The 18,527-nt window shown below is 53.4% G+C and overlaps 1 protein-coding gene across 1 annotated transcript in view; it reads left to right on the top strand.

Annotated features, from left to right (window-relative positions):
* Positions 1-18,527, top strand: part of OTOF (otoferlin) — a 148,924-nt gene that overhangs the window by 120,027 nt on the left and 10,370 nt on the right. Inside the window, exons 31-41 of the mRNA XM_054002151.1 lie at positions 94-123; positions 956-1,099; positions 2,520-2,586; positions 4,720-4,844; positions 5,661-5,795; positions 5,912-6,049; positions 9,091-9,218; positions 9,703-9,873; positions 10,451-10,611; positions 14,790-14,932; positions 15,684-15,772. Of these exons, the coding sequence (XP_053858126.1) occupies positions 94-123; positions 956-1,099; positions 2,520-2,586; positions 4,720-4,844; positions 5,661-5,795; positions 5,912-6,049; positions 9,091-9,218; positions 9,703-9,873; positions 10,451-10,611; positions 14,790-14,932; positions 15,684-15,772 (1,331 nt within the window). The remainder of the gene's footprint in view (positions 1-93; positions 124-955; positions 1,100-2,519; positions 2,587-4,719; positions 4,845-5,660; positions 5,796-5,911; positions 6,050-9,090; positions 9,219-9,702; positions 9,874-10,450; positions 10,612-14,789; positions 14,933-15,683; positions 15,773-18,527) is intronic.

Here is an 18,527-nt window from a genome sequence, read left to right as displayed (position 1 = left end):
CAACCCACCCTGGGACTGGTGTTTGGCACTCAGCTGAGGGCGTGTCCTTATCCTGCTCTTCTCTCCCTGTTCCCTTCCATCCCGGGGCGGCAGAATTCCGATGCAGTGGTGAAGGTGGATGTGGTAAGTGATGGATCTTCTCTGCTTCCCTGCTCCCAGCTCTCTGCTCCCTCTCCAGCCCTTCCGTGCCACTTCTGATGGACCAGGCACCCTCCCCAGCCCGAGCCAGGCAGGGACGTCACCCCTCTGTCCCATGACAGCAGCGCTGTCCCCTCAAGGGATGGGGCAGTGGCCTCATTCCTGCAGTTTGGGGAGCTCTTTTGGGCCAGGACTTCTGATCCCAGCTGTCCCAGGACTTCTCATCCCAGCTGTCCCAGGACTTCTCATCCCAGCTGTCCCAGGACTTCTGATCCCAGCTGTCCCAGGACAGGCAGTGCCCTGCGGGAGGGATTTGGGTGTTCCCACCACAACCAGCTACCAGCTGGGAAAGGATCCCTTGCTCCACCAAGGGGACCCAAGGTGCTTTGCTGGGCACAGTTTGACTCTTGCCATGGAAGATTCCAGAGATGTAGCCCGGGAAACGCATGGATAAATAGGATGGTGGAAATGGGGAGGTGCTGTGGGACTGCCCCATCTCTGGAAGTGTCCAAGGCCAGGTCAGATGGGGCTTGGAACAACCTGGAATTGGGGAAAGTGTCAGGGTTGGAATTGGATGAGCTTTAAGGTCCCTTCAGACCCAAAGTGTTCTGTGGTTCTGGCCCTTTCTCCAAAACCTTGGTCATCCTTGGGTGTTCTGTGCCTCAGTGTCTGTGGCTGCAAAAGGGAGAAAGTTCATGAGGCCCCCAAGGCTGGGGGGGTTCTCCTTCCTCAGGTGCTTCACCTTTGTACTTCCAGAAATTATTCCCTCTCCCCTGATCCCTCCCCTTCCCTGTCTGTGCTTCCCTTCTCCCTTCAGACCGAGGAAGAGAAGGAGAAAAAGAAGAAGAAGAAGAAAGGAGGAGGAGGAGGAGGCGGGGAGGAAGCGGAGGAGGAGGAGCCGGACGAGAGCATGTTGGACTGGTGGTCCAAGTACTTCGCTTCCATTGAGACGATGAAGGAGGTGGGTGAGGAGCAGCACTGAGGGGTGTCCAGGGGAGATGGTTCCCTTCCTGAGAGGTCTCCCCTAATTCCAGCTCCTTCCAAAGCCTCGGGGCTGTGCTTCATCATGGGTGGAACCCCCCGCCCCTCCGAGGATCCCCCTGATGGGGATGTTAGCGTTCAGGAGCACACATAATCACGGAATATGATTATAGGCAGGTGCTTTTATTGAAGAGCTCTGGGAGTCAGGGGTACAGACCCAAATCTGACTCCGACATGGCTTTCGAGCCGAACATATTTCATATTCTATCGTTAAATAACTTACATATTAATAATTAAACTTACATTGTTCTACTGTATACATTGACCTTATTCAAGCATGAATCTCTCGTGACCTTTCTCAAGGCCCTGACCACAGTTTCTCATGATTATTCTTATGATTAAACAGGAATTATATTTAATTACCAAACAATCATCGCATCTAACAATTATATAATTTATCATATCCTGGCCACACAGGTGCAGTTCTAGCAAGTACAAGGCCTGTACTTTCCCAGGGTATTTTCCCAGGGCCTACTAAGCCTAACTTTCCTTCTAACTCCCCGAATCCCCATGATTTTAAAACCCTTTTACTATCAGGGAGACCCCTAAAAAGTTCTGTGCTCGTATTGAGAGACGAACGGGACTTTTGGTTTTTTTGGTCTTCAGGTTGTTGTTTCTTTTTCTCTTACCAAAAGTTCAGCACGTTGTTGACATCTCAGACTTGGCGTACAAAGAGAAAGGCACCAAAAGTCACAAGATACACGGGTTCAAGGTCTTTTAAAGCTATTTTGTCCAATTATAACATATTTTATTTCTACCTTTCTACCAATAACTAATTATTTTTCTGTTCATGCGACATCTGCATTGCGGTTCTTCCTAACCAATCACCCTGTGCCGCCAACACTGCAGGAAATGGAGCAGATGAAGAACAAGAAAGAGATCAGACAATTCCCAAAATTCTCCATCTTGTCTCCTATCCACCTCTGTACTAAAAACCCAAAACTCCAAGTTTTTCACCCTGTGTTAAACTATATTATTATCTGCTTCACACACTCGTAGATTCCAATTCATCCCGAAGTCTTGGAAGCTTTCTCCATGGACGAAGGTTAAAAGCAGTGCTCTCCTGGGGATCAGGACCTCTCAGGACAGGCAGAGAAATATTCCCTGTGCCCTGGGTTCCAACAATTATGGAATCCCAAAATTTTTCAGGCTGGAAAAGCCCTTGGAGACCATCGAGTCCAACCATTCCCCGGCACTGCCAAGGCCACCACTGACCATATCCCCAAGTGCTTTCGTGTGGCTTCAAATCCCCCTAGGGGATGGGAACTCCACCACTGCCCTGGGCAGCTTTTCCAGGAAAAGATTGTTCCTAACATCCAGTGGCTTCCTCTCTCCCCCAGCAACTCCGGCAGCAGGAAGCGGCCGCGGCAGAAGCAGAGGAGAAGGAGGAGACGGAGATTGGAGAGGGTAAGGCTGGGAGTGAGAGAGGGAACAGGGCAGGGAAAAGTGGGACCAGGATTCCTCTTGGACACCCCTTTGGGAATCTGCCGTGGCTCTCCGGCCAAACCGGACACTCCCAGCGAGTTGTGTTTTCCCCAATAAAAGGGTCTCTTTTGTGGGTTTTTGCAGGGTTTTTCCCTCCACGTTGAACTCTTTGTCAGCTGTCCTAATGCAGGCAGTGAAGACAAATACATAATTTGGGGCAAGTTCTTCTCACCTAACTTATCAATTTATATAATTTTATATATTACGTATTATTTTTCACTTATTATAATTTTATAAAATTATGAGACGAATGATGCCTTAAACATGTTTTTCTCTGAAGGAAGTCAGGTCTGTAGGTCAGCTGGGCTTCTGACCTTGCCTAAATTTGGGGGGAGACTAATTTTGTCCGAAAAATGATGCCGGCCAAGAATCCTGGGAGTGGTTGGTGGTGACTTTGTCCATCTGGCCATGCCACCAGCAGGGCTGGGAAGAGTATCCCTGAGGAATTCCACCCTTGCTCTCCATATGCTCCATGTCCCCACGACAGCGGGGTTGCTGTTGTGCCCAGGTGATGCAAAACCCTTCAGCTGAGTAAAATTCTGAGCCTGGTTTATTTTGGAAGATGGATCCTTGTATCCCGGGAAAAACGAGGTCTTGTCTTGCTGAGCTTGGAGACAACTCTGAGCAGGTTCTTCTGGGCTTCCACTGTTGTCCTCCCGGGTTTTCCTTCTTTCTCTTTAGAATGATCCACTTCCCTTGGCTCTCCCACTCCACCCCCCTTTCCTCATCCATGTTTCTCCATCTGTCTGTCCCCGTCACTGGATGGTGTCCAGCCCTCATGGAAGCTGGCAGAGGTACCAAGGGACAGGGATTGCAGAGGTGGGGAGGAGTTTCCTTTGAATCCACCTTTTCCAGCAGCCTCTTCCCAGCTCTCCGTGGCTGGTGGTTGCTCCAAACGAGACTCTGGTGACCTGTGGTTGCTGGAGCTGGTCCCGGACAATCCGAGGGCAGCAGAATCAAGCACTGTCCCCTCTGTATTCCCAGGCTGGGGTTCCACTCCCCAGGCTCCACAAAGCAGGAGAAGTCTCTGGCAGGAGGAAGAAAATTCACAGAATTCACAGAATGACCAGGTTGGAAGAGACTTTAAAGATCATCGAGTCCAACCCAGCCCCAACAGCTCAACTCAACCCTGGTATCACATCCAGGCTTGTTTTAAACACACCCAGGGATGGTGACTCCACCACCTCCCCGGGCAGATGATTCCCGTATTTTATCACCCTTTCTGTAAAACACTTTTTTCCTAATTTCCTCAATTCCCCTTGGTGCAGCTTAAGGCTGTGTCCTCTGGCTCTGTGAGTTCCTGGAGAAGGAGCCCAAGCCCAGCTAAGCACAGCCACCTTTCAGGAGCTGTGGAGAGTGATGAGGTCACCCCTGAGTCTCCTTTTCTCCAGGCTGAGCACCCCCAGCTCCCTCAGCCATTCCTCACAGGGTTTGTGTTCCCAGCCCCTCTCCAGCCTCGGGTTTGTGTTCCCAGCCCCTCTCCAGCCTCGTTGCCTCCTCTGGACGCGCTCGAGCATCTCAACGTCCTTCCCAAACTGAGGGGCCAGAACTGGACACAGCCCTCGAGGTGTGACCTCACCAGTGCCCAGTGCAGGGGCAGAATGAGCTCCCTGCTCCTGCTGGCCACGCCATTCCTGCTGTGGGCAGGACCAGGTTTTCTCACTGCTGTCAGAGGGCTCTGTCCATGTTTTGTAGTCCTGCAAGTGATTCCAGCTCAGGTCAGCCCTGGAATTCCCTGCACAGAGATCTCCAGGCTGCTGGAGATGCTGCGATCCAGAGCCAAGGAAAGACAGGACAGGGCTGGGCTGGGCTGGGATGGGATGGGATGGGATGGGATGGGATGGGATGAGATGGGACTTGCAGGCAGTGGCAGCTGGCAGTTTTCGTGCTCCTCTTTTTGAAGGACCTTGTCCAAGCCCTGCCAGACCTCCCCCACCTCTCCTCACCCTCACTTCCATTCCCTCAATCCTCCCTCACTCCTTTCCATGTCCTCCCTCTGCACCACTTCCCCCTGGACTCGGGGTGATGCCAAACTTGGTGACTTTCCCATTAAAGGCTCCAAGGCCCAGCTGAAGAACAAGGACAAGTCCAAGGCACCCAAAGATGACAAGAAAAAGAAGCAGCAGCCTGTCCCTGAGCTCCCCGAGAAGAAGAACAAGCAGAAGATCGATGAGCTCAAGGTACTGGGGATGCTTCCAAGGAAATACCTAATTGTGGGGATGATGTGCCTTGGGACATCTCTCCTAGGGAATTTATCTTGGGATGAGGCTTCCCAGCCTCTCTCTGTGGCTGGAAGGAGTCTGAGGTCACTAGAAAAACGGTTGTTCTGGGATAGGCTCATTCCTGGGGCAGTTTGGAGGTGTCCCAGCTCCAAGGGAGAGTTTTCCTGCCTCAGTATGGCTGGCACAGCCAGGATTCAGGACAGGGGTGGGCTCTGGCTCAGTGATCCCAAGGATTTCTCAGGATTCATGTCACCTGTGGTTCCGGGGTTCAGATGGGCTTTAGACCTGGATCTTGCACAGAGGGGGAACCAATGGCCCCACCCATTGTTCCAAGATTCCCTTTTTCCAACCCAATAATGCTGGAGATCCTTCTCCTTCCTAGAAAAATTAACCACTGCGAGCTGAGGTGTCCACGTTCACAGAATCCCAGGATCACTGAGGTTGGAAAATTCTCTCCCAGCCCATCCAGTCCCAGCTGTGCCCAATCCCCACCTTGTCCCCAGCCCAGGGCACTGAGTGCCACATCCAGGCCTGCCCTGGACACCTCCAGGGATGTGACACCTCCCTGGGCAGTCCCTGCCAAGGCCTGACCACCCTTTCCACGAGGAAATTATTCCCAGTGTCCAATCTGAACCTCCCTGGCACAGCTTGAGGCCGTTTCCTCTTGTCCTGTCCCTCGTTCCTTCTGAGCTGATTGAGTACTCACCACACCTTTTTGCTCACCTTCGTTTTTATCCCAAATTCCCTCCTTTTAACATTTTTTTTTCATCTCAGGTCTTCAACAAAGAGCTGGAAACAGAGTTTGACAACTTTGAGGATTGGCTGCACACCTTCAACCTGCTCCGGGGGAAGATTGGGGACAACGACGACAACGCCACGGAGGAGGAGCGGATAGTGGGGAGGTTCAAAGTGAGTGGTTAGGAATGCCAGCCGGGATTTTGGGGAGGGTGTTTTGGGGTGGGTTTGGCTCCCCAGAGGCCCTGGAGAGCAGGACTCAGTCGGGCCATTGCCCTTCCTCGCACCAGGGCTCCATGTGCGTCTACAAAGTGCCGCTCCCCGATGACATCAGCAAGGAGGCAGGATACGACCCCACCTTCGGGATGTTCCAGGGGATCCCCAGCAACGACCCCATCAACGTGCTGGTCCGAGTCTACATCGTGCGGGTGAGTGGGAATTTGGGGTGTGGCAGGCGGGATCTGGCCCTCCCTTCCACCCGGAGCTGGTCCTGGTGCCGTAGCGATGGTGGGATCCAGCTCCAGTGCTCCAGCACTGATCCCTTGGGAAGGCTGTCCTGGAACAGAGGCCGGACAGAGTTACAGAATAAATCAGGGATTTATTCAAAGGATCTCCTCCACGGATTCACCTCAGGCAGCACAAGAGCCCAGCCAGGGCTGCACCCAAGGTGAACCAAAATGGTCCCAAAATGCCCGAGCGCTCACGGGGTCTCTCACTGGGATCAGCTCTGCTCCATTTGCATATTGGGGTTAATTGTACAATCACAGCTTTAGGTTATGAAGTCCTATCCTTGTTTTTCTCTCTCCAGCCCACGTTGTTTGTGCTCTTGGGGCTGAGGTTTGGATCATTTGTCCTTGGTCCCCAGCTGGAGCAGGAATAGTTTTGTCTCCCTGCTCTGTGCAGAGAGCTCACCATCCCATAATACAAAGCCCAGACCCGCACACTAAAGCAGCACAGAACCTGAAAAATACAAAAGCTGAAACCTGAGCCATCACCAGTGCATCAGGACCCAGGATGCAGCTTGAGGACTGAAGCAGCTCCTTGGTTATGGAATGGTTTGGGTGGGAAGGGACCTTAAAGTCCATCCTGCTCCACCCCCTGCTGTGGGCAGGGACCCCTCCCACTGTCCCAAACTGTTCAGGGATATCCCAGGATGTCCAGACCCCGAACGGTGTCTCCAGGGCTGTGTGCTCCCAGCACTGGGAACAGGACAGATCCAAGCTCCTGCCAGATCCAGAGACCTTTCTCTAGGAGGTGGGATGGACCGGCATGTCCTGGTGCTAAATTCCCATGGATAGTTTGGACCAGCCTGTACTGTGAGGTCTTGGTTCATGCCACAGCCACGCCACCACCCCAGCGATGGTTTGGGATGGGAGAGAATGGGAGAAAAAGGGCGGAATGGGATCTGGCAGGATTGAGGAGATCGTTCTGAAGGACACGCATTCCGTGATCACTGACGTGATCCAGCCAACGCACGTTTTTCCTCTAAATGTGGAATGTGCTCTGGGAAAAGTCACTTCCTGACCCCTGAAGTGGTCATCTCCCCTTTCCCAAGCGTGCGATTCTGCAGCTAGGCACTTGGGAGGGATGTCCACCCTGCTGGAAGCACCTGGGCTGCCCTTTGCCACCACCTTGCCCCACTGTGTTACGAACGGAACCTACTTTTGGCTCCGTTTCCCACCAGCCTGGTTCTCCATCCAGAGCTGCTTCCCACTGGGAAACGGAGTCTCCCATCCATCACCAGGCTGGAATAGCAGACACCAGCTTGGCCAACCCCAAAACCAGCCAGGACCGGGTGGATGTGTTCTCATCTGCTGCTGTGCCATGCTTGGCGGCGGGACTGGAGAGTTTGGGGGTCCTCACCCCTTCTCTGGGGAGAATCCAGCATGGAGAGGACACGAGGGGAAGGGGATGGATGTCTCGGTATCTTGGCCAGGTTCTTGCTGGGAAGTCTCTTTCTTGCCTCTGATGAGATTCCAAAGGTCACTGTGGTGACATCTCAGGACAAATCCAGTTCCAAACTCTCCCTAAATTAGGACGGGTATCGGTTTCTTGGCCCCACATTGGGCCTCTCCCTGGGGGTTCCCCTGTTGGGGGGAATCCCTCCTGGAGCGGTTCCGTGTCAGGAAAAGGAGACATCCGGGACTTTTTGGGTCTTCAGCTTCTTTTTTATTGTTATCTTATCTAAAGTTTTGCACGCCGTCTATACCAGACTCTGCGCGCTGGAAAAGCACCACAAAAACGGCCAACAACCTCTTGTTACAGGGTCTTTTAAGACTAAACTGTCCAATTAAGAAATGACACCTAGATTATTTTCCCTTTTAACCCAATAACCGATCCCTCAAAGCCCGCAATGCGGACTTTTCTGCCCAATTACAAGACATCACCCAAAACCATGAAAAAGAAGGAAGAAGGCGGCGAAGAAGAACAACCGCCTCCTCCCTAAAACCTCCATCTTTTTCCCATCTGTAGCATACTAAAAACCCCAAAACCTAAATTTCTCACCCAAGTCACATGCTATACTACTCTCTACAATCTATTTCACACTTTCGTGGACTCTAGTCTATCTTGAAGTGTTGGAAGCTTTCTCCACGAATGCTTCTCTGAGTGTCAGGACCCCTCAGAGCAGAGAAATATTCCCTGTGCCCTGGGTTACCACAGACAGGGATTTACATGAGGCAGGAATATCCTGTTTAATCCAGGGCACCCTGTTTAATCCCCATTTCAATCCAAGACATCCTGTTTTAGGGACTGATGCGGCCGGGTGTTCTCAGGGATGGAGAACCGGCCCATCCCTGAGTCCTTGGCTGCTGTGGACAGCTCTGACCTCTCGGGGTCTGTATGTCGGGATGACCCCGAGAGTGTAAAAGTCCTTGTTCTCCCAGCCCAAGCAGCCAAAGAAGGAGTTGGAATGCGTAGGCTCGGCTCCTCAAGGTTGTTTATTTTTCCTTATCCATAACATTCTTTCTCTGACCTGCCGAGGTCTCCCTAGCAGGTCGGCCATGGCATTCTGTGTGCCGCCGCGGGCGGCGTTTACATTTTATACTAGAAATTACGTGTACTATATTTACAGTATTGTGCCGATATCTATCATCTATGTTGGACAGTTTATCTCTACCTTAAACCAACAGAAAAGTGTCACCATCACACCAAGACATGGAGGGCAAGAAGATGGAGAAGAAGGTCAGGACATGCCCAAATCCCTCCATCTTGAACCCTATTCTAAAAACCCCCAAAATTCTACTTTTTCACCCCATGTTAGTTCAACTACCACACCACTCAAACCCTGGTGGCTTGTAATTCCTCACACAGAGTTGGCAGATTTTTCCACGGGCTAAAATCAAAGCCACGGGTGTTTTTGACTTTGTGCCAGGGTCTCCGAGCCCCCTGCCAGGGTCTCGAGACAGCCAGGGCAGCCAGAGGGATGTGCTGGACTCTGACGCTGACCCATCCCATCTGTTCCCTCCAGGCCACGGACCTCCACCCGGCTGACATCAACGGGAAAGCCGATCCCTACATCGCCATCAAGCTGGGCAAGACGGACATCAAGGACAAGGAGAACTACATCTCCAAGCAGCTAAACCCTGTTTTTGGGAAGTAAGTCTGTGCCCGGGACTGCCGAGCTGAGCCTGAGCTTGCCAGCCCTCAGACCTGCAGCTGAGGTGTCCCATGGCTGCTCCTTGAGCTGGAATTGTGGGATTTATCCCACAGGGTGGGATCCTTCCGGGATGTCCTCCTTTGCCAGCGCGTGGTCAATGTAGCACTGCGTGTTTAAGAGATGAAATTTATCTGATCAAGGTGAAACACCCGCTTAGGAATCATTAGACCTAAATTTGAGTGAGAATAAGACACAAACTCAGTTTTAGGGGTGTTGGGACACCCAGGTCAAGGATTTTCCCTCCTGTCAAGTGCTGGTGGTTGAGTTAAACCCCACCTCAGCGGTTGAGTTAAACCATTCCTGCAGTGCTGGATGCAGACTGAACACCATCCACGGACTGGAGCACACACACCTCCCCCACGGGTCTGTCCTGAGCGGCAGCCAGACCCCACAGCAGCTTTTCCCTGCTTCCCCCAATCCCAGATCCTTCGACATCGAGGCCACCTTCCCCATGGAGTCCATGCTGACCGTGGCTGTGTACGACTGGGACTTGGTGGGCACTGACGACCTCATCGGGGAGACCAAGATCGACCTGGAGAATCGCTTCTACAGCAAGCACCGGGCGACCTGCGGCGTGTCCCAGACCTACTCCATGTACGGGAAAAGCCTTCCCTGTCCCACCTCCCACCTGGACCCTCCTCTGTGTCACCTCCCACCCAGAGCTCCCACAGGAATCTCCCCCCTTCGCTGCCTGCTGACCCTGGAATGATTTGTTTCGGGAAAAACCTCACGCCGTCCAATCCCGCCTGGGGCAGGGATGAGTGGAGGAGCCTGTGCTGTCCCTGGTTTTGTCACCAGCATTAGGGAGCGGTGGGATGGGTTGTCAGGAGGCCAGGGCAGGAGGGAGGGACTGGAGGGACTGGTGGGACTGGGAAGAGCAGTGAGATCAGGGCTGAAATGGGAGCAGAGCAAACGGGGCGATGCCGAGCATCAGGAATCAAGCAGGATGCACTGGGAATTCCAGGCCTGAGCCAAAGTGGGGTGAATAGCGTTTGAAAAAAGGGCACAGAGGGATCAAATCTGCTCTGAAGCTTCACCTTTGCTGCCTCAAATTCTTTCCCTGGGAATTCTGGGTGCTTCATGGTGCAGTGGGGTTTTTTTCTGGCCAAAGGGAAAAAATGTTCTTTGTCCTCGCAACCTTTTTTGGCTGATCTTGCCCTCCTGTTCCCAGCCACGGGTACAACACCTGGCGTGACCCCATGAAGCCCTCCCAAATCCTGTCCAAGCTGTGCAAAGAGGGAAAAGTGGATGGGCCGCACTTCGGGCCAGGGGGAAGAGTGAAAGTTGCCAACAGGGTCTTCACCGGCCCCACGGAGATCGAGGACGAAAATGGTATGGCCCTGTGGGATCATCCCGTGGGATGGAGGTTCTGGAGCACAGCGGGGGTCTGGGGGGGGTCTCCTCATCATCCAGGGTTGGAATCTCATGGTTTGAATCGTGGAGTGGTTTGAAATGGACCTTTGAAGGCCGTCCAGTCCAACCCCCCCTCCCCAGACAGGTGTGGTGGGCCCATCACCCAGCCCTTGCAGTCACCATCCCAGTATGGCACCAGTTACAGAGTCCTACTGTAATTCCTCTTGGAATCACTCAAGGACATCCATGGACACCTGAAGCTGCCTCTGGAAATGCCCTCCGAGCAGCGCATGTCCAAAGAGCCATGGAGACACCTCACGGCTTTTCCAGCGTTTAGGAGATCGTTATCCATGGGAAAGCATTCCCAAACAATGGGAGATGAGGGCTGTGTCCCAACGCACTCACGTGTGCCCAAGAAAGAGGGAGACAGGCCTGGAGGGGTGAAGAAGGAAAATGTGGTCAGCAGACCTGGGACTGGTTCAGACAGGGAAAACTGAACGGGGATCTGAACCTTCGACAGGGATTGGAGAGACGTAGGAGGAGTTAGGAAGTGCTGGCTGAGGGACAAAGTGTTCCCAAGGGATGGAGAGGATGAGGCAGTTCTGCATCTCAGGACATTTCTGCAACCCTTGGGACAAAGTGTTCCCACAAAGGATGGAGAGGATGAGGCAGATCTGTACCTTGGGACAGTTCTGCAACCCTTGGGAAAAAGTGTTCCCACAAAGGATGGAGAGGATGAGGCAGTTCTGCGCCTCGGAACAGTTCTACAACCTTTAGGAAAAAGTGTTCCCAAGGCATGGAGGGGATGAGGCAGTTCTGCACCTCAGGACAGTTCTGCAACCCTTGGGACAAAGTGTTCTCAAGGCATGGAGAGGATGAGGCAGTTCAGAACCTCAGGACAGTTCTACAACCCTTGGGAACACTTTGTCCCAAGGGATGGAGAGGATGAGGCAGTTCTGCACCTTGGGACAAACTGTTCCCAAGGGATGGAGGGGATGAGGCAGCTCTGCACCTTGGGACAGTTCTGCAACCCTTGGGAACACTTTGTCCCAAGGCATGGAGGGGATGAGGCAGCTCTGTACCTTAGGACATTTCTGCAACCCTTGGGAAAAAGTGTTCCCATAAAGGATGGAGGGGATGAGACAGTTCTGCACCTCGGAACAGTTCTACAACCTTTGGGAAAAAGTGTTCCCAAGGGATGGAGGGGATGAGGCAGTTCTGTACCTTGGAACAGTTCTGCAACCCCTGGGACAAAGTGTTCCCATAAAGGATGGAGAGGATGAGGCAGTTCTGCACCTCAGGACATTTCTGCAACCCCTGGGACAAAGTGTTCCCATAAAGGATGGAGAGGATGAGGCAGTTCTGCACCTCAGGACATTTCTGCAACCCTTGGGACAAAGTGTTCCCACAAAGGATGGAGAGGATGAGGCAGTTCTGCACCTCGGAACAGTTCTACAACCTTTAGGAAAAAGTGTTCCCAAGGGATGGAGGGGATGAGGCAGTTCTGTACCTTGGAACAGTTCTGCAACCCCTGGGACAAAGTGTTCCCATAAAGGATGGAGAGGATGAGGCAGTTCTGCACCTCAGGACATTTCTGCAACCCTTGGGACAAAGTGTTCCCACAAAGGATGGAGAGGATGAGGCAGTTCTGCACCTCGGAACAGTTCTACAACCTTTAGGAAAAAGTGTTCCCAAGGCATGGAGGGGATGAGGCAGTTCAGAACCTCAGGACAGTTCTACAACCCTTGGGAACACTTTGTCCCAAGGCATGGAGGGGATGAGGCAGTTCTGCACCTTGGGACAAACTGTTCCCAAGGGATGGAGGGGATGAGGCAGCTCTGCACCTCGGAACAGTTCTGCAACCTTTGGGAAAAAGTGTTCCCACAAAGGATGGAGGGGATGAGGCAGCTCTGCACCTCGGAACAGTTCTGCAACCCTTGGAACAAAGTGTTCCCAAGGGATGGAGGGGATGAGGCAGTTCAGAATCTTAGGACAGTTCTGCAACCCTAGGGAACACTTTGTCCCAAGGCATGGAGGGGATGAGGCAGCTCTGTACCTCAGGACAGTTCTGCAACCCTTGGGACAAAGTGTTCCCAAGGGATGGAGGGAATGAGGCAGTTCAGAACCTCAGGACAGTTCTACAACCCTTGGGAACACTTTGTCCCAAGGGATGGAGAGGATGAGGCAGTTCTGCACCTTGGGACAAACTGTTCCCAAGGCATGGAGGGGATGAGGCAGCTCTGTACCTCGGAACAGTTCTATAACCTTTGGGAAAAAGTGTTCCCACAAAGGATGGAGAGGATGAGGCAGTTCTGCACCTCGGAACAGTTCTACAACCTTTGGAAAAAAGTGTTCCCAAGGGATGGAGGGAATGAGGCAGTTCAGAACCTCAGGACATTTCTGCAACCCTTGGGAACACTTTGTCCCAAGGCATGGAGGGGATGAGGCAGCTCTGCACCTCGGGACAGTTCTGCAACCCTTGGGAAAAAGTGTTCCCATAAAGGATGGAGGGGATGAGACAGTTCTGCACCTCGGAACAGTTCTACAACCTTTGGGAAAAAGTGTTCCCAAGGGATGGAGGGGATGAGGCAGTTCTGTACCTTGGAACAGTTCTGCAACCCCTGGGACAAAGTGTTCCCATAAAGGATGGAGAGGATGAGGCAGTTCTGCACCTCAGGACATTTCTGCAACCCTTGGGACAAAGTGTTCCCACAAAGGATGGAGAGGATGAGGCAGTTCTGCACCTCGGAACAGTTCTACAACCTTTAGGAAAAAGTGTTCCCAAGGCATGGAGGGGATGAGGCAGTTCAGAACCTCAGGACAGTTCTACAACCCTTGGGAACACTTTGTCCCAAGGGATGGAGAGGATGAGGCAGTTCTGCACCTTGGGACAAACTGTTCCCAAGGGATGGAGGGGATGAGGCAGCTCTGCACCTTGGGACAGTTCTGCAACCCTTGGGAACACTTTGTCCCAAGGCATGGAGGGGATGAGGCAGCTCTGTACCTCGGAACAGTTCTGCAACCTTTGGGAAAAAGTGTTCCCAAGGGATGGAGGGGATGAGGCAGTTCTGCACCTCGGAACAGTTCTACAACCTTTGGAAAAAAGTGTTCCCAAGGGATGGAGGGAATGAGGCAGTTCAGAACCTCAGGACATTTCTGCAACCCTTGGGAACTCTTTGTCCCAAGGGATGGAGGGGATGAGGCAGTTCTGCACCTCGGGCCAGTTCTGCAACCCCTGGGACAAAGTGTTCCCAAGGGATGGAGAAGATGAGGCAGCTCTGCACCTCGGGCCAGTTCTGCAACCCTTGGGACAAAGTCTTCCCAAGGCATGGAGAGGATGAGGCAGTTCAGAACCTCAGGACAGTTCTACAACCCTTGGGAACACTTTGTCCCAAGGCATGGAGGGGATGAGGCAGTTCTGCACCTTGGGACAGTTCTGCAACCCATGGGAACAGTTTGTCCCATTAGATGGAAGGGATGAGGCAGTTCTGCACCTTGGGACAGTTCTGCAACCCTTGGGAACAGTTTGTCCCAAGGCATGGAGGGAATGAGGCAGTTCTGCACCTTGGGACAGTTCTGCAACCCTTGGGAACAGTTTGTCCCAAGGCATGGAGGGAATGAGGCAGTTCTGCACCTTGGGACAGTTCTGCAACCCTTGGGAACAGTTTGTCCCAAGGCATGGAGAGGATGAGGCAGTTCTGCACCTTGGAGCACAGGTGGAGCTGTCCAGGCAAGCTGCTCTCTTGGCAACAACAATTCAAGCAGTGGAAAATATTCTGAGCAAAGGGTGGGCTGGGAAGAGAAGGAATTGCCCGAGCACACAGTGTTAGGCTCTCCCAGCAAAGACAGAAATGAGGAAGGTGTTTGTTTCCTGACATCCTTCCTTCCCTGTAATGTTTGAGCATCCCTAAATCAGCCCCATAGGATGCTGGCCCACATGTCCCACAGCACAGGCCGTGAGCGGGCTCAGTGGATGCCACATCCCTGTTCCCTGGCAGGATTGCTCAGCACAGGCACAGGAAACACCAGGAGGATTTTCATCCTCCAGTGCTGTCAGTCTCATCCCTCCTGCACTCGGATCAGGTCTGGTGGGCCCTGGGTGTTTTGCTGTCCCTGTGTCCCAGTCCCAGCTGTCCAAGCTCTCCTTTGTCCTCCAGGCCAGAAGAAGCCGACGGACGAGCACCTGGCGCTGGCGGCGCTGCGGCACTGGGAGGACATCCCGCGGGCCGGCTGCCGCCTCGTCCCCGAGCACGTGGAGACGCGGCCGCTGCTCAACCCCGACAAGCCGGGCATCGAGCAGGTCTCACATTCCAACGGGAATGGGGGCAGCCCGTGGGGGCCAGCGCGGCCCTAACCCACCTCGGGGTGGGCAGGTCACCCCGGGAGGCCCGCAGAGAAAATCTCCAGTGCCTCCCGATCCATCCTCACCCCCGCAGTGCCTCCTGATTCCCCACATCTGGGCACCTGGGAGCAAAATTCCCAGCAGATTCCCAAGCAGAAGGGACTGGGAACCCGCAGGCTGCTGCACACAAAAGGCAGTGCTGGGAATTCCCTGGAGAGCTCCTGGAGTGCTGAGGAGGACTCTGAGCCCGTTTTGGGGAGGAATCACAGCCCTGTTGAGTGAAGGGGGGAGAGCGGGAACAGAGTTAGGTTCTGGTTGTTTTGCAGACCAAATTTTGGTCATAAATCCCCCAAAATCCAATCCTGGGCTGCCCCGTTGAGTCCTTGGCAAGCTCTTTGCAGAGGTTGGGAGCAGAGGAGGGAAAGCTCCCCTTGGTGCTTGGCTCACCCTGGTGAGGCTGATCTGAGAGATCACGTGGAGACCATGGAATCATGGAATGGTTTGGGCTGGAAGGGCCTTAAAACCCATCCAGTTTCACCCCCTCCATGAGGCGCTTCTGCAGGGGTGGAGAAGGATTCGTGGCATGGGAGAAGCTTGTCCCACTCCACATCTGGCATGGCCGGAGTGATGGCTGTGGGAAGAGGGGGACACTGGTGGGGAGGGGGCAGGAGGGACAAGGGGAGCTGATTGTGCCTCTCCCACCCCGCAGGGCCGCCTGGAGATGTGGGTGGACATGTTCCCCATGGATATGCCAGCGCCCGGCCCTGCCATCGATATTTCTCCCAGGAAACCGAAGAAGTAAGGAACAGCCCAGCCAACCCATCCCAGGGAGAACAGGAGGTTGGGGATGGACAGTTGGCTTCTCCCATCCCCTTCTGCTGCTCCACGGCCAGCCCAGCCCTCTGCTTGGGTTCCTCATCCAGGCTGGCATTCCCAGAGATCCCAACACTGGAGGCAGTTCCAGAGCTGCTCCTGAGGGTGGGATCCCACATCTTCCATCCCCTGCAGATCCCGATCTCTCTTGCCTGTGTGAACTGGGAAATTCCATCGTTCCCAGGGCAGAGGAGAGTGCACAGCCCTCGGCCTCTCCTGGGCAGGGGCAGGGTTATCCCAGGGCAGTTTGGATGGAGCTTTTCCAGGAGGTGATGGACAGCAGGATGGGTGGTGGGAGCCCCCATCATTCCAAGCAGGAAAAAGCAGGCACAGGCAGCACATGGAGGGGGAAGAAGGACATTTCTTCCCTCAATATCCCTTCTAGTCCTTTCTCACCCTGCTGGCCTTGGTCCTTGGGCCCCTTTTCCTGCCCCCAGGGCTGGGATACAGGGGATGGCACTGGGAATCCCGATGGGAGCCTCCTGTGCATCCCAAGCAGCCGATGCTTTGGGTGGAGAGAACACCCCTGGATCCCAGCTGGGAGAGGCACAGGAGCAGACAGGAGAAAAAGGAAAAGGTGAAGGAATCACAGGGATGGGCTCAGCCAGGGCGCCGCCAGAGGGAGATCCCAAAGGAGGGGGGTTAAGGAAGCTGTAAATCCACTTCCCTCACCTGGACACTCCCTGGCCACGTGTCCCGAGCCTCCCTCCAGCCTCCCCTCGCTGCAGGAGCCGGGACTCTGCTCTTCCCCGCTCCCACCGTGGGGGCCACTTCCTCTGTGTGGCAGTTTTGGTTTGAAACTGGGTAGAAACACTGATTTTGTGTGGCCCACTAATTTTGCTAATTCGAGAGTTTCTCAGTTTTAAGATTTCTTGGTAAATGTGCTAAAGGGTGTGGTAGGTTTTGGTATTGGTTAATTACTTGTGTATTTATTTCTTGTTGTGAGATAGGATTAGGAGGAAGGTAAAGCAGGCTTCAAACTTTAAAAGGGCATAAAGAAAATTTTATTAATAGTGATTAAAAGGGAAAAAAGTAGTAAGAATTAAGACAAACTTTTTTTTAACACTTTTCCTCTCCCTACAACTTTTTTTTCTTCTACTGATAATGTAAAGCAACAAAACTTGGAATTTCTGGTCAGTTTACTGCCTCTAAAATAGCCTCTTTTTTTAAGATTACTTAGGGAGAGAAGTCTTTCTTGTTAATGTTATGGAGACTTCTTTACAAGAGGAAAACCAGTTTTCTCATGGTTCTTAATTTGGTCTTAATTAGCAGCTGCCCGGGGAAAATCTTCTATCGTGAAGTTCTCCTTATTTTCCACAAGCCTTCCCACAGCTCGTTTATGGGTTACATTTATGGCTTATGTTTCACCATCAAGAAATTCCCAGCCAAGAAGAAGTGACGGGAAGCTCCCCAGGCTGCTGGGAATTCCCTGGAGACCCCAAAAACCTCCTGGGGTCCTGAGGAGGAAATCTGAGCCCGTTTTTGTGAGGGGAATCACAGCCCTGTTGAGTGAAGGGGGGAGAGCGGGAACAGAGTTGGGCTCTGGTTGTTTTGCAGACCCAGTTTTGGTCAGAAATCCCCCAAAATCCAGTTCTGGGCTGCCCTGTTGAGACTTTGGCAAGCTCTTTGCAGAGGTTGGGAGCAGAGGAGGGAAAGCTCCCCTTGGTGCTTGGCTCGCCCTGGTGAGGCTGATCCGAGAGATCACGTGGAGATCATGGAATCGTGGAATGGTTTGGGTGGGAAGAGACCTTAAAGCTCATCTCATCCCACCCCCTGCCATGGGCAGGGACACCTTCCACTGTCCCAGGGTGCTCCCAGCCCCATCCAAGCCTTGGACACTCACAGGAATCCAGGGGAAACCACAGCTGCTCCGGGAATTCCAGCCCAGCCCCTCCTCACCCTCCTAGAGAACAATTCCTCATTCCCAATATCCCATCCAGCCCTGCCCTCTGGCACTGGGAGCCATTCCCTGGCTCCTGTCCCTCCAGGCCTTGTCCCCAGTCCCTCTGCAGCTCTCCTGGAGCCCCTTCAGGCCCTGCCAGGGGCTCTGAGCTCTGCCTGGATCCTTCTCCTCTCCAGGTGAGCAGCCCCAGCTCTCCCAGCCTGTCCCCATAGGAAGAGTCCCATCCCTGTAATCATCTCCATGCTTGAGATCCCATCCTGTCCCTGATCCTGCCCTCTGGATCCCTGGGATGGATCCCTGTGAGCAAGTCCCTGTTCCTGGCAGCCGGCCCTGCTTTCTGGCAGCACCGCCCCATCCCCTCCTATCCCTTTCCCTGTTCCCATTCCCTGCTCCCATCCCCCCCATCCCTTTCCCCATTCCCATTCCCTGTTCCTATCCCCTTCTATCCATTCCCCGCTCCCTTTCCCCGTTCCCATTCCCCGCTCCCATCCCCTCCTATCTCATTCCCCGTTCCCATTCCCCATTCCCATTCCCCACTCCCATTCCCTGTTCCTATTTCCTGATCCCATTCCCCGCTCCCATTCCCCACTCCCATTTCCTGTTCCCATTTCCTGTTCCCATTCCCTGTTCCCATCCCCTCCTATCCCATTCCCCATTCCCATTCCCCGTTCCCATCCCCTCCTATCCCATTGCCCATTCCCATTCCTATTCCCATCCCCTCCTATCCCATTCCCCATTCCCATTCCCCGCTCCCATTCCCTGTTCCCATTCCCTGTT

The sequence above is a fragment of the Vidua macroura genome, chromosome 35 (assembly GCF_024509145.1).
Source record: "Vidua macroura isolate BioBank_ID:100142 chromosome 35, ASM2450914v1, whole genome shotgun sequence".
Taxonomy (NCBI): Eukaryota; Metazoa; Chordata; class Aves; order Passeriformes; family Viduidae; genus Vidua; species Vidua macroura.
This window is presented reverse-complemented; position numbering and strand designations above follow the sequence as displayed.